Source organism: Cornus florida, unplaced genomic scaffold, assembly GCF_030987335.1.
Source record: "Cornus florida cultivar Cherokee Brave unplaced genomic scaffold, ASM3098733v1 CherokeeBrave_3.0.0_Hap2_Chr10, whole genome shotgun sequence".
Taxonomy (NCBI): Eukaryota; Viridiplantae; Streptophyta; class Magnoliopsida; order Cornales; family Cornaceae; genus Cornus; species Cornus florida.
The window spans coordinates 104,652,493-104,668,770 of record NW_026775580.1 but is presented as its reverse complement, the minus strand read 5'-3'; the positions used below and the strand labels follow the sequence as shown (position 1 = coordinate 104,668,770).

Below are 16,278 nucleotides of genomic sequence, written 5' to 3'. Positions count from 1 at the left end.
ATACATATATATTAGGCCAGGCTTGTGGTGTGCATATTTTTTCTTTTCTCTTTATAATTGGTCTCGTAAGTTTTTTCTTTACTTTTTCTTTTTATAAGAATTATTATTATGTTATTATTATTTTTTTCTCTTTCTAATTGATATTTATGTTTAGAAGTAGTTGATTTATTTTATTTTTATTTTCTCTTTCTATTTGATGTTTAGAAGTAGTTGATTTTTTTTCTTCATTTTTTTTTTTTTTTCTTTTTCAGAAGTATCATTCTTCTTTTTTCGTTTTTATTTTTATTTTACTCTTTGTAATTATACTTTGGATGGTTCAAAATTTGTTGTTCTTAATTTGTTGTATTGAGAAGGTTGGATTGTTAAAACTTTTCATTACTTTTTTCTTTTTAGAAGCATTATTATTGTTTTTTTCTTTTGTTTTATTTTTATTTTTCTCTTTCTAATTGGTGTTTAGGAGTAGATGAATTGTTTTATTTTATTTTTCTCATTCTAATTATTATTGTTTTTTTTCTTTTTCAGAAGTATCATTCTTATTTTTTCTTTAGTTTTTATTTTTATTTTACTCTTTGTAATTATATTTTGGATGGTTCAAAATTTGTTATTCTTAGGTTATTGTATTGTGAAGGTTGGATTGTTAATTTTTTTCTTTACTTTTTCTTTTTAGAAGCATTATTATTATTTTTTTCTATTGTTTTATTTTTATTTTTCTCTTTCAAATTATTATTGTTTTTTTTTTTTGTTTTTTTATTTTCCAGAAGTATCATTCTTCTTTTTTCTTTAGTTTTTATATTTATTTTACTCTTTATAATTATACTTTGGATGGTTCAAAATTTGTTATTCTTAATTTGTTGTATTGAGAAGGTTGGATTGTTTATTTTTTTCTTCACTTTTTTCTTTTTAGAAACATTATTATTATTTTTTCTTTTCTTTTATTCTTATTTTTCTCTTTCTAATTGATGTTTAGAAGTAGACTAATTGTTTCATTTTATTTTTCTCTTTCTAATTAATGTTTAAAAGTGGTTGATTTGGTAAGTTTACTTTGGTTTGTGATAGTGATGACTAATTATTATTATTATTTATTTATTTATACAAATTTTTATAATAAAAATAAAATAATTTCTATAAAATTTACCACAAATTAACAATTTTATTTTCTATAAAACTCTATCACATTATCTATTTATTAGGAGTTTTATAATAAAATAAAATCTAATTAGACAAGGATATACTAAAAGAAAATAAAATAATTTATATAAAATTCTATCACAAATTACCTATTTTATTTTCAATAAAACTTTATCACATAATTAAAATTAAACAATGATATATTTAAAGAGTTTATATAAAACTCTAACACAAATTACATATTTATCTATTTATTATTAGTTTTTTAATGAAAGGAAATCTATTTAAACAAAAACTATATATATATAAAAATATTTATTAATTGATATAAAAAGTGATATTAAAAGAGTTTCTATAAAACTCTAACACAAATTACCTATTTATAAATTTATGAGTTTTTAATAAAAAAGAAAATCTAATTAGACAAGAATTATAAATATAAAAAAATATTTATTAATTGATATAAAAAAAAAATTTTAAGAGTTTCTATAAAACTCTAACACATATTACCTATTTATCTATTTATTATGAGTTTTTAATAAAAGAAAATCTAATTAGAAAATAATTTATTTAAAAAAAATAAAATAGTTTCTACAAAATTTACCACAAATTAGCAATTTTATTTTCTGCAAAACTCTATCACAATATCTATTTATTATGAGTTTATTCAGGAAAAAAAATTATTATGAGTTTTATAATAAAATAAAATCTAATTTGACATAAATATATTTAAAGAAAATAAAATAATTTCTATAAAACTTTACCTCAAATTAACAATTTTATGATTTATAAAACTCTATCACATATGACATGTATTTACCTATTTATTATGAATATATTTAAAGAAAATAAGATAATTTATATAAACCTCCACTACAAATTATATATTTTATTTTCTTTAAAACTTTATAACATATGACCTGTATTTATCTATTTTTTATGATTTTTTTAGTAAAAGAAAATCTAATTAGATAAGGATAAATTTAAAGAAAATAAAAAAAAACTTTTTAAAAGTGTTTCTATAAAATTTTTAAAACAAATTACCTATTTATCTATTTATTATGAAGGTTTTAATAAAAGAAAATCTAATTTCACAAGAATTATTAATAAAAAAAATATTTATTAATTGATATTAAAAATAAAATAATTTTTCTAAAACTCTACCAGAAATTATTTCCTAATAAAATTCAAATATGTGTTTCAGTATTTATTCAATAATATAAAAAAATGTATTTATTAATTGAAAAAAAACTATTACCTAATAAAATTCATATTACCTAAAAAATCATTTCAAATTACGTAATAAAATTCAAAATACAAATTACCTAATACTTTTATAAAAGAGTTTTCATAAAATTCAAATTCCAATTTACCTAAAAAAAATTCAAATAACCTAAAAAATTATTTCAAATTACATAATAAAATTCGAAAAAAGAAACCCTAATAAAATTGAAATTATTTGCAAATTTATTTCAAAATACTAATATAAAAAATATTTATTAATTGATATAAAAAATAATATAATTTCTCTAATACTCTACCACAAATTACCTTTTATTATGAGTTTTTAATAAAAGGAAATCTAAATAGACTAGGATATATTTAAAGAAATAAAATAATTTATATAAAACTGTACCACAAATTAGCTATTTTATTTCCAATAAACTCTATCACATTATACAATGATATATTTAAAGAGTTTCTATAAAACTCTAACACAAATTATCTTTTATCTACTTATTATGAGTTTCTTAATGAAAGAAAATCTAATTAGAAAAGAATTATTAATATAAAAAATATTTATTAATTAATATAAAAAATAAAATAATTTTACTAAAACTCTAACACAAATTACCTTTTATTATTAATTTTTAATAAAAGAAAATCAAATTAGTAAATAATTTTTAATATAAAAAAATATTTATTAATTGATATAAAAGAGTTTTTAAAAGAGTTTCTATAAAACTCTATCACATTTTACCTAATAATCTATTTATTATGAGTTTTTTTTAATAAAAAAAAAATCTAATTAGACAAAAATATATTTAAAGAAAATACAAAAATTTCCATAAATTCTGCACAAATTATTTTCTATAAAATTATATGACATTATCTATTTATTACGAGTTTTTTAATAAAATAAAATCTAATTAAACAATAACATATTTGAAAAAAATAAAATAATTTCTATAAAACTCTCCTACAAATTAGTTATGTTATTTTCTATAAAACTTTATCATATATAACCTGTATTTATATATTTGTTATGGATATATTTAAAGAAAATAAAATAATTACTACAAAAGTTCACCTCAAATTACCTATATTATTTTCTTTAAAACTCTATCATATGTTACATGTGTTTATTTATATATTAAGAGTTTTTTTTAAAAAAAAAAAATCTAATTATACAATATATATTTAAAAAAAATAAAATAATTTTTAACAAGTTTCCATAAAACTCTAACACAAATTCCCTATTTATCCATTTATTATGAATTTTTTAATAAAAGAAAATCTAATTGGACAAGCATAGTAAATATAAAAAATATTTATGAATTGATATAAAAAATTAAACAATTTCTCTAAAACTCTACCACAAATTACCTTTTATTATGTGTTTTTTAATAAATAAAAAAATCTAATTAGACAACGATATATTTAAAGAAAATAAAATATTTTTTTATAAAATTGTACCACAAATTACTTATTTTAGTTTTAATAAAACTCTAATATATTAGACAATGATATATTTAACGAGTTTCAAAAAACTCTAACACAAATTACCTATTTATCTATTTATTATGAGTTTTTTAATGAAAGAAAATATAATTAGACGAAAATTATTAGTATAAAAAATATTTATTAATTGATATAGAAAGAGATTTTAAAAAAGTTTCTATAAAACTTTACCACAAATTTTCAATCTATCAATTTATTATGAGTTTTTTAATAAAAGAAAATATAATTAGACAATAATTATTAATATAAAAAATATTTATTAATTGATATAAAAAGTAAAATAATTTTTCTAAAACTTTATCACATATAACATATTTATTATGAACATGTTTTAAAAAAAATAAAATAATTTCTATAAAACTGTACAACAAATTACCTATTTTATTTTCATTAAAACTTTATCACATATAACCTATATTTATCTACTTATTATGAGTTTTTTAATAAAAGAAAATATAATTTGACAAGGATATATTTAAAAAAATAAAATATTTTTTTAAAAGAGTTTCTATAAAACTCTAACACAAATTGCCTATTTATTTATTTATTATTAGTTTTTTAATAAAAAAAAATGTAATTAGACAATAATTATTTATATAAAAAATATTTATTAATTGATAAAAAATAAAATAATTTCTCTAAAATTCTACCTCAAATTACCTTTTATTATGAGTTTTTTAATAAAAGAAAATATAATTAGACAATGGTATATTTAAGGGATAATTTCACTGACACCCACAGTAGTTTAACTAAATATCAGTCTAAAATATCTTTCAAAAATAACTATCACTTAGGTCCATTTTCACTTTTCCGTTACTGTCTCCGTTAAAAACATGGGAAAAGACATATTTGCCCCTAATTTTTTAATCACATTTAATACAAAATATCAAATAAGATAAATGACTTTTATACCCCTTATATCTCTATCTGTATCGGACGTTCTCTCTCCTCAAGGAGGCTTGTTTGTCTCTCTTTCTTCTCTATAGATCAAAACCACTCTCTCTCTTCTCTATAGATGCGACCCACAGATTAACAAAACTATGAAACCCTAAAGCATAAAGATTAACTGTAGCAGCTTTGGATCACCATGGCTGCACAAGTTCGAGTACTACTCTAGGCACATCAATGATTTACTGGATACAGGACAACCCACAAGACGGCGATAGAGGTCAGCTAGATTTTCCACAAAATCAACGGATTTGAGGTGAGGATCTATGGGTGGCTCAAGAAGGTCAGTTATGGGGAGTCAATAAGGAAGAAGAGGTTCAGCCATTGACACTGAATTGGTATAATTAGAATTCGATAAAATGGAATTAATAGTCAGGTTGCCTTGCCGAAGGTGGTGGTGGTTGAACTTGCCAGCGCAGCCACTGGCGGTGGTACTACCAGCAGCGGAGGTATCTGGGGGGCTTAAAGCGTGGACTTGGGTGGTCGGTTTCTGAGATTGAGACCACGCATGGTATCAATTAAAGGTAGTGTGTATTGACGGATGAGATTTTCAAACCTTGATTTGGAAATGGATTTTTTCGATTGATCTCCATTATCAGTTGAAAAAGACATGAATCGAACAGGATTGTAAATCAAACGGTTGATTAATTAGCTCCGACTCGCTAACACCATCATTAGAGAGAGAGAGAGAGTTTCTGGCTAAAGTCTAAAGACTCTGCTTTGGTTTTGTTTATGGAGCTTAGCGGCATGGTGGTATGAGGGAGGAGAGGACACGATGTATTTATATAGATATATATATATATATATATATATATATATATATATATATATATAAGAAGCAATAAAGCTATATAAGGAGTAATTTAATTTGAAGAGTTCCAGTAACTCTTGATCCATGCAATCGTTGTTGAAATTCTGGCAATCGTCACCCACTTTTTCCCCGAACCTGGCCTGCGAACGCATAGTGCTTCACCTCCGGCGAGAGCTGATTACATATGGTTTATTGAATATGAATTTTTGTATTATTATTATAATTTTTTTTTTTTGGTAATGAATCAATTTTGGGGAAACCAACTCCATTAATTATTTCTTTCAATTTATTAATCAGGGTATTTATAGATTGATTTGGGAATTTAGTATTGGAGTTTATGGTTTAGGGCACCAATAAGTTATGTATAGAAAGTGTATATGTTGTGTATGATCGAGAGAGAGAGGGAGAAACGAAGATGAATTAGACAGATGAAGAAAATATATATATATAAATATAAATATAAAATGATAGAAATAGACTTCAATTCACATGCTAAATAATAAAAAGGAGTTTTTGTTGTCCAAAAAATATGAGGACAAGCCTATATATATATATATATATATATATGAAATGATGGAATATATGAATGGGTGATTGATCGTAGAACCGGACACTTATAAAAAATTTCTTATTTTTCTTTTTCTTTTTTTAAATTTCATTAATTTCTTAAAAAAATAAAATTTTCTTATTAAAAAAAATATTAATGGGTGATTTTTCTTATTTTAGTTTTTAATTTTTTTTTTTATTTTTCTCTCTCTCTTTTTAAATTTCATTAATTTCCTTACAAAAATAAAATTTTCTTACTTAATTTTTCATTATTTTTTAAAATTTCTTACTTAAAATTTCATTAAAATTTCATTATTTATTTTTTAAAAAATATATGAATGAGTGATTTTTCTTATTTTAGTTTTTAAATTTTTTTTTTTATTTTTCTCTTTCTCTTTTTAAATTTCATTAATTTTCTTAAAAAAATAAAATTTTCTTACTTAAAATTTCATTAATTTCCTTAAAAAAATATAGAACCTTACACCTGTATAGGCGTATAATAGCCCTCAATAGCAAACTGTATGATGTTGATCACCTACTTTATTTATTCTTGTATATGGAAAAGGAAGGGTAACCATGTCATTTGAATAGTCAATCTAAAGTCAAATGAGGGTAAACATGTAATTTTAATCATTAAAGAAACAATTTATTAGGCCAAACCAAAGTCAAAGGGTAAGAATGTCTTTTTACATGTAAAAAGTGGTCTGACACACCTGTCAACTAACTTTTGGGGTGTGAGTGAAAAATAGAACAAACGTTTGTAATGTGAGTGATAGTTATTTTCAAAAGATATTTTAGACTGATATTTGACCAAACTACTGGGGGTGTCAGTGAAATTATCCCTATATTTAAAGAAAATAAAATATTTTTTATAAAACTCTAAAACAAATTATCTATTTTATTTTTAATAAAACTCTATCACATTAGATAAGGATGTGTTTAAAGAGTTTTTATAAAACTCTAACACAAATGACCAATTTATCTATTTATTATGAGTTTTTTAAGAAATTTTTTTTCTAATTAGCCAAAAATTATTAATATAAAAAAAATTATTAATTGATATAAAAATAGTACTTTTAAGAGTTTCTATAAAACTCTAACACAAATTACCTATTTATAAAAAATGAAAAAATATTTATTAATTAGATAATAATTATTAATATAAAATATTGAAATTTAATTAGATAATAATTATTAATATAAAAAATTAAATAATTTTTCTAAAACTCTACCACAAATTAGCTTTTATTATGACTTTTTAAATAACGGGAAATCTAATTAGACAAGAATTATTAATATAAAAAACACTTTATAAAACTCTATCACAAATTAGCTATTTTATTTCCTTTTAATATTTCAGTATTTATTTATTAATTGATATAAAATGAATTAAAATAAAAGAGGTTCTATAAATAAAATAAATTAAAATAAAAGAGTTTCAAATCATTATTAAAACAACTATAAAATAGGTAATTGTTTAGTAAAATAATTTATCAAATAATAAAATAAGTTACAAAACATTAATCACGTACATCGCACGTGCCTCTTCCTAGTAATATTAAAGTGTGCCAACGAGGATTCTTAAGGAATGATCTATATGAATGGTAAACGCAGGCAGATGTGAGACACTGTCAATTTATCACCCTGAGCGTTAATATCACACTTTCACACACTATATATAACACTAATTTTATTTGAAGTCTAACATGGTGCTAATATGAATGGTGTAAATACTTCATTACTTTGTCAATAAATTTTTCCTTTGATTGGTATTATTTCCTTTCAAACCTTGGTCAAAATTTTAACTTGATTATTATCGAGAATGTGATCTCTGTGCAGTTGGTCAAGTAATTATTATTAATTTTTTTTATGAAGTTAATTTAATTTTATAACAGGATTTCAAAATTTTCTAATAGTTGTTAATTTGATGAGTTTCTTTCCTTTACGTCACTCAAAACTGACAAAAATGAATGCCTTTGTGAGAACTGTTAATATACCGCATTTAATTTTATTTATAAACGAAAAGTTTAAAAAGTAAATTAATTTTGCCAACAATTATATGCTTTTTATTTGTAATTTTAAATGTTAGCACTAGTTGTACATCACCATTATTTGTATTGTTAGGGGTCGCAGTCATGGTTGTGTTGAACAAGGACAAATAATAGTTGAATGTATACAACATTAAATAGCATATTAGTACGAGAAAACCAGACGGTTTTTTTGCACAGAAAGTACATATATCAAAAGTCAACAAGTTCTTTACTTCCATTAGACTTTTCTTTCCTTTCTGTTTACTCATATTTGGAAGTTACTACTCTTTTTTCATGCACAACTGATCAAACTTCAAAAAGACTAAAATTGAGAGATCAAACAACCCCCACACAAAAATTGATATGAAACATAACATAACAAAACAAAACACAACCAAACAGGATTCGCTTGCTCAAAAAATGCATCAAACCTATAACACTATCATAGAATTCATAGCAGAAAGAAAAAGGGGCAACTCTAGAAGCTTCCGGCTATCTGGCATGATCAGAAACCTTTCAATATATGCTCAAATCAACGAGGAAATTGAAGGAGATTAGATATCTGTACTTCACTTGGTTACTGTTGGTTACTGTCCGTTGGTTTTGTTCCTTTTGGCCTCAAGAGTTGAGCCCTCCTTAAGTGCTACTTGTGCTTCATTTTCCATTTTAAGGGCAAAAAGTGCAGCAGCTTGTAGGTAAGATGCAATGTGCCAGACTGGAGAAATGACTTGGGCTTGCATTGCATCATTTAGGGCATCTTGCGGCATGTCATTCATGAGATAAGACAAACTACGACGAGCAAAAACGGTCGGAGATACCATCGTTCCAACATCAATAAACTACAAGTGAAATAAGAAACTGTCAGTAACTCGAACAAAATTGAATCCAAGAAAGTCAGAAGAGTCTAACATTTGACTCTAAGGGGAATATACTCTAAATTCAGATTGAAATCCAAGAATATGACCCATTTATCCAATCAGCTGGGAAAAGGGATTTGCTTGTTTGTGTTTTTGTTATCCCATCAACTGACAACATAACTTTGTGAAAAGTCATATCATGTCAGGTAGAGAACATGTCACAAAGTTTTTATTCAGTTCTCAAAGAAAACCTGTACAGTAACACATACATAAATATAAATCTAGACGCTGAGTATTTCAAGTGTTATAAAGCATGTATTTGTTGTAACCATTTGTAAAATGATAATAACCTGCGTGTAGCACTCAATTGCAGTTTTGAAATCTTTATGCCGGAAAGCAGTATCACCCTTTTTCTTTGAAGTCAATGTGTCCTGCATTTGGTCCGTCCACATTTGGAATGAGAGCTGCAATGTAGAAAAGCGACAGTGAGACAGATGACAAATAGAAAGTGTAGGCGCCGTCACTTGGTGCAATAGTAAAAGCTGATATGATGAGTAAAAGAACCTCATTTGTCACTCCTTCGTCATCCTTGTACCCAATCTTTTCTAAGATCTCATGTATGGCAGTCAAGTCCATTCTTGAGCAAGCTTCACCAAGTGGGGATTTAGGTGAGAACGAAGCACTGCGCAGAATACCCATCAAGACATGAGAAGGAACCTGCACAGTGGAAATAAAAAATTCATAAAAAAACTAAATCTAACCATTAAAATAGGCATTGAGACTTTTGTTTTGAGCATCATATCAGATAGCATTTTAAAGCAGAAGCCAATGACAAGTCGTTGGCAAATGGTAAAGTCAAAAGAAATAGCGGTAAAAATAAACAAAAATTTATACATCATAAAGTCATTTCTGATTTAGCGAGTTCTTGTTACAACAAAATCACATGTAATTAACTAACAACCTCCTCTTTGTCACTCTGTTTTTCATTTTCAGTCAACACTTGTCCCAACAAGATCAGGTGACCTCCCTACCACACATTAGTTAAAGAAGAGAGAAGAGGCACACGGACATCAACACTCTCGTTCCTGATTTTTTCCTTTTGGCTCTATTTTCTAACCAGTAAAAATATACTAATCATCTGTCACTCAATTCCTTCGTATTATTCTTTAATCTAAAATGAAGTTCTATAACACAAATTGAGACTAAAATTCTAACTTGCTTATCCTCTGTTGCCAAGGTACAATCATTGATTGTTCCTAAATTTTGTAGATGAAATGATCTGTTACTTTATGGTGACTAGTTGTCCTTATGCTCAGTTTAGAATTACCAAAATTCCTTACTTAAAGTAGATGTCATGGTTATACCACACAAAGTATTACCAAACTTCTGCAAAAACTGGAAATATCTTCTGTTGGAAATACCACTTGCCTCACTGCAAAGGTCATTCAATCATGTTGTAGAAAATCTGCTAATTATCGTCATCTATTTATGTGGACACAAGGTCATTCAATAATGTCGCTTAGAAGAGTCCATGTAATATAATAGATGCTGTTGATGAAGGATGAAGGACAAACATGAAAGCCAGTTTTCCTTCAATATTGGTAAAGAGGAAACAAAGCAGTGGAAGTTCTTATTCTCAAAAGGAGACAAGTTTACCCAGTTTGGAGGCTAATCAAATTAATGACTTTAGATTTAACTGACCTCAGTTTCCTTCTGAAGAGGAGTCAAAGCAGCCACTAATGACTTTGGATTTGGCCGTTCTCGGGGTTCATATTGCAAACACCGGGAAGCCAAGCGTACTAATTCAGTCCCATCATCACTAGAAATCTGTCCTTCCAAGCAGGAATCCGTCAGCATTTGAAGGTTCCTGTCCCGTATCAGGTCAAGGGCCTGACACAAGTACCAGAGCATTAGATAATCAATTATAGTTAATGATAATTTAAGCTGACGAAATAAAAATAGTTGAATACATTTATCAAATTTAAATACATTTATCAAATTTAAATAAGTAATGAACACTAGATTGAGAGTATGTTTCACTATGCTACAGTGCCCTTAATTGTTCGTGTGTTTTTTACATCCAATGGAACTAGATTAATTCATGGTGTTTATATAGCATTTGCAATGACTGTTGTGTTTACAATGTAATTTAGAGTAGCCCATCTACTTTTCTTAATACTTCATTAAGAATAAGAGAACATCAGGGGGTTAATCTGGTGCTTATTTTATTGTAGTGATAATGGCTTTCAATCTAAACATATATAATAACACTACCCAGTGTGTGTCCAGTCTACATAGGTGCTAGGAGGCAGCGACTGGAGGCAAATCTAACCATTGACACTATGCATTTAAAAACTTTGAAAAGGCAACAGAAGGATTAAATTACTTCGGAAGCCTAAACACCGGAAAATTATATAAGAATATGTACGCTGAAAGTAAAATTCATCCCCTGAAAACTTCCGATACTGAAGAGTGAGCACTTTTGAAGTTAATATAGTAATTACAGTAATGCATACACAAATAAGCAATATATCATCATAGATTCTATATGTGTGTACAATTATGAAAATATACTAGAGAAAGAAGAACCAAAAAAATACATGTAAAAATGTTGGAGGTGCACTAAATTGAATGTTCATGCCACTATTATAAGAAAATTAAAAATATTGCAGAGCAAATGTAAGTTGTTTTCATTTGGAAGTTACCAGGAAAGAGATAAATACATACGTGGCCTGGGGGAATGTGTTTTCCACTAAGAAGGTCGATCAAAAGAGTGCCAAAGCTATATATTACACTTTCTGACGTCACTCTTCCTACAAAAAGAGGATAAGCATGAGGAGCAAATTTAACAAAAAGCAATGTGCAGAGCCCAAACCAAAAATAAATGAAAAACCATGACTGTCTTCTTGAGAATCTACTCTTAACTCTAGAAACTGGGTTTGGTTACCATTATATTAAAAACCATTAACATTATATCTGATGAAAACAAGTTAACAGGGAAATAGATTGAGAGGGAAAAAATCACCTCACCCCCCTTTATAATCCACCCCAAACACACACACACGCAGAGAAGGAAACCCACTAAATAAAAAAAAAAAAATTCTAAAGGCAACAATTTAGGGTGATGATTAGGGTAATTCAGAGAGATTCACAGAGACAACATAATTAAAAACCTAAAAAGAGCATGTCTTCGGTATACAAATATTTTACAAATCAATACATACCGGTTTTCAAATACTCCGGAGGAGTGAATGCCAGGTTTGTACTGTAACTTTTTCCATCCCGACTATTTTTCATCAGGCCAAAGCATGAAAGTCTAGGATGACCATCCTGCAAAATTCCAATACATATATCGAGAAATGCATACAGAATCTAATTGAAAAATGGAGTCATATTAATGAAAATTTACCTCATCAAATAAAATTCTGTAAGCATTAAGATCGTGATAAAGGGCACGACCTTTGTTTGAACAATATTCTAGAGCTTGTGCTAGATGCAGAACCACCCTCAATCGCATTGGCCACTTTATAGGTTGTGTTTCCCCTGAATCAAGAAAATAACCAAATTATCATCAGCGGATAAACAAATGCAATATGGTGGACAGAAACATAGCTACTGGCCATGTAAAAACTTATATTAAGAAATGGTCTTATGAAGGACAAGTATCAACAAGCAGAAAAGCATAATAAATGGAAGTGATTATGTCACGCAAAAATATGGTTTAATTATAATAATCACAAAATATATTCATATATATATATGTGTGCGTGTGTACGTGTGTGCACCATGCATGCTGAAGAAACATTTAAAGTCAAATTACAGTTTTGCATCAACTAATAAACTTACAGTGAAAAAGGTGTTTTGCAAGTGTATCGTTGGGCATATATTCAGCCACAAGCAGTCTCTCATCATCTCCACAACAGCAACCAAGCAAATTTACCAATCTTTGGTTGCGGAGCTGTCCAACTGACCTCGCTTCTTCCTAAAATTAGCAGAGGAAAATTTTGCAAGTTATAGTCAAGAATGACCTAAAAATTTGAGATGATCTCAAAAGCAGTTGGATGTTGTACACATGAAAATGGCCAACATACAAACTGATACCTCAAGGGAGAGTCAGACAGGTAAAGAAATATTGATGTCTGTCATTAGATATATAAGTTATCTCAAGGAATGCATAGAATAGAAAGGAATTGAATGTTCAAATATATGAGTGGAAGGGAAAACCAGAAACTCGTTTACTATTATAAATTTGGGGGAAAAAATAAGAGATCAGTAACTCTCTTATCCTTCTGAGGGGTTAGAACCTCGTCATATCCTCCCTTTTACTGTTCTGTTCATATCCAAGTAAACTATTGGATTTCCCCTTCTCCTATCCTTCCTACAGGACCCCCAATCCAAAGCAAGTGTTATATTTGTACGTTGAACAAACATAAAACAAAATAATATGTCAAGGTGGAAATGGCTTAATAAACATTATAGATATTTTTCTTTTCATTTGGCAAGTGTAAGAAACAATAAAGATTTATAGTTTACTTAAACAGTAAGAGAATGATTGAAGAGGATCAACCTCACATGATACAAGCAGTGGTAAAAAAAATTAAGAGCTTGAATGAAAAAATCTGGGTGAATGTTGAAAGTAAAAAGATTACTGAAATAACCTTCTTGTTCGCAATTAGAAAATGTAACATGGTTGGTAGCATATGCAGTCAATGAGAAGAAAGAGTTAACAAACAGACATCATCCATGGCCTAAAAGGCCCCAAATTAAACCCATGTGTAAATGCATCCATTGCATAGGTAAAGCATAATCATAACAGAGACTGCAATGTGAATTTGGATGTTCGCATGCTCATGCAAGAGTTCTGAATAAGTGGGAAAGATGCATTTACCACGAATTGATGGGCATCAGGCCAAGCATTTCTATTAAAGCGCTTCACAGCAATCCTCCTCTGATTATCCATCTTCCCTTTATAAACAACATTGGGAGCCTTCTCACCATGCTCGGACACAATGTTCTCTACCGCAAAACCAGAAGTAGCATTCTTAAGTTCCTCGAGAGCAAACTCACGGAATGCAGGCAAGTTATTGGTCTCAGTCTTCTCTTCATTTTCTGCAGCAAAAACACAATCACATCTCATCCTAATTCTCGGTTTTACAAAAGGACGCATCAGATAGTACTTCAACCTACCAATATCAGGCACCTCAAGAATGGATGCCTTGTATTGTGAAACCAAGCAACATGGTGTGAGTTTGGAGCACTGAGAGCCCATTTTGATAACACGAATAAACTAAATGGTAAATAACTCCAAACACCGTGCCTCGCAAAATAAGCCGAACATCAACTGCAATCCATAGAACTAATCCAATTTGATTATACTCAAAACAGCTTCAATCAATTTCAGGTTTTCCAATCTTCTCAGCAGAATCACAATTCAGCACCACTTCAGTATGAGTAAACCCAATATTTTGTTAATTGAGGAGTAATATATATGCTTCAACCTTTCAAAAAAATATATATATATATGCTTCAACAATTGTAGTACACATATACATTATACATGCACACACATACAATCAGAAATCTGAAAAAAAAAACCCAGTACTCGACTTTGGCAGATTTGTTTCCTCTAACAAATTACTTATTGAATAAAAAAACTTCAAACTTCAAGTTGGGGTGTGTTCTTAGTTCGTACTTTCCAAAAGCAAAGAAACAAAAAAGAAATAATAAAAATCTACAGTTCCTGTAAAGACTACAGAAACATACATACCTCAAGGTCTCACTAAGTCAACAAATTGATCCTCCAAGCTTACCAGGTAAACACCACCAACCCATATTCCAAACCTAAAAACCCAGAATTAAACAGCAAAAAAACACCTCCTCTTTGCATCAAACTACAAAATGATGGCACAAAAACCTTAATTTGGGTCTATATTGGCTTTGAAATAATCAATTCAATGGATTCTACACTTATATATACAACTCCCACAAGATCCACAACTTCGCCTCAAAGATCAATAAATGCCACATAAATTGAGATCGAAAAGACCCTCGATTCAATCGAAAATTCCACTTCTCCGCAACAGAACCCAATTTCGAGACCTCAAGATTTGAAATCTCTGCGGTGTACGAAAACAACAAAAACGGAAACCAAAGAGGCGTGTTCTGATAAAAGCAAATGAACGAATGGTTTCATTAACAATTTCGGATCACGAGACGATGAAGAAGAATTTGAAAAGGATTTTGAGATTTGCAAGGATCTTTATGTCAATCTATATCTGTACATGCACATATATATGTATGCGAATGAGGCCTTTGATCATGTAGAATGAATTATGACCGACCTGTCACGAATTGTTGTGTTTGAAAACTACAACTATGATTAATATATATATATATATATAGGGTTATACGGAGTGAATTTAATGAAACGTTGAATTTTGTATTGGATTGATTTGGAGTGGTCGTCTTCGAGACTGTTCAAAGCAAAGCAATTTAATATAAAAGAAATGACAGAAGAGCGTTCATGATTTCAATAGCCCCACCTCACTACCCTCTTAATCATTCTGTCTGCATTATTTGAATTTGTTTTTGAATGGGTCAAGACGGCGCTATATCTAATATCTTATCAGAGAGAGATATTTGATAATGAAAGAAGAAAATATATATTGTAGGAGTAGTATTTAAGTTTTAGTGTGACATAAATTTTTTTAAAATATTGTTTATTATAGTATGCAAATTGAAGGATGTTTCATTCCTGTGATTATTAACTTTGACCACTTTCATTCATAAATATACAACGACAGTAAAGGTTGGTTCGATAATACCTTTGGTTGGTTGGGCGTTATTCAGTAGTATGATTGGGAGAGCTATTACGCCTGGCCTTCCAACTCAAGTAGTACTGTAGTATTAAGGGGGTACGAGGGAGAGTAAATTCCAGAACGATATAATTAAGTCATAAATAATAAAAATTAGAATAAAAATACTTGTTGAGAAGAATTATACTTCTTAACGACAGTAAAAATACTTCGAACAAATGTTTTTGCTTTTGAATTCACACTCCTAAGTTCTCTTAATCTGTCAGCATAAATATATATATATATATATATATATATATATAATTGCTAAGGACAGTTTACGATCATTTTTTGATTGGTTGAAATACCATTCATTGCGGCTGTAATTAATATAGTGTTTCTATTTTTAAGAAAGTAAAAAA

The 16,278-nt window shown here is 27.9% G+C and overlaps 1 protein-coding gene across 4 annotated transcripts; it reads right to left on the bottom strand.

The window, feature by feature from the left end:
- Positions 1 to 8,422: 8,422 nt before the first annotated feature.
- Positions 8,423 to 15,634, bottom strand: LOC132276645 (serine/threonine-protein kinase BSK3-like). 4 transcript variants are annotated; one of them, XM_059778173.1, is made up of 11 exons: positions 14,830 to 15,634; positions 14,250 to 14,560; positions 13,951 to 14,171; positions 12,909 to 13,044; positions 12,472 to 12,605; positions 12,287 to 12,392; positions 11,790 to 11,875; positions 10,764 to 10,952; positions 9,627 to 9,779; positions 9,413 to 9,526; positions 8,423 to 9,044 (listed from the first exon to the last, which is right to left on the bottom strand). In XM_059778173.1, the coding sequence occupies exons 2-11, from the start codon at positions 14,329 to 14,331 to the stop codon at positions 8,793 to 8,795; spliced, it is 1,473 nt and encodes a 490-aa protein (XP_059634156.1). In that variant the 5' UTR covers positions 14,332 to 14,560; positions 14,830 to 15,634; the 3' UTR covers positions 8,423 to 8,792. The 4 variants fall into 4 exon arrangements, with proteins under 4 accessions (XP_059634156.1, XP_059634153.1, XP_059634157.1 ...); XM_059778170.1 differs by having other exon boundaries at positions 14,250 to 14,502; XM_059778174.1 differs by having other exon boundaries at positions 14,250 to 14,403.
- Positions 15,635 to 16,278: the final 644 nt, after the last annotated feature.

Coding starts and splice junctions, on each gene's coding strand:
- LOC132276645 (XM_059778171.1), bottom strand. CDS start 14,331: ATGGGCTCTCAGTGCTCCAAACTCACACCATGTTGCTTGGTTTCACAA. Junction 13,045..13,950: donor CTGATGCCCATCAATTCGTG/GTAAATGCATCT, acceptor TGCTAATTTTAG/GAAGAAGCGAGGTCAGTTGG. Junction 11,876..12,286: donor TCCGGAGTATTTGAAAACCG/GTATGTATTGAT, acceptor CTCTTTTTGTAG/GAAGAGTGACGTCAGAAAGT.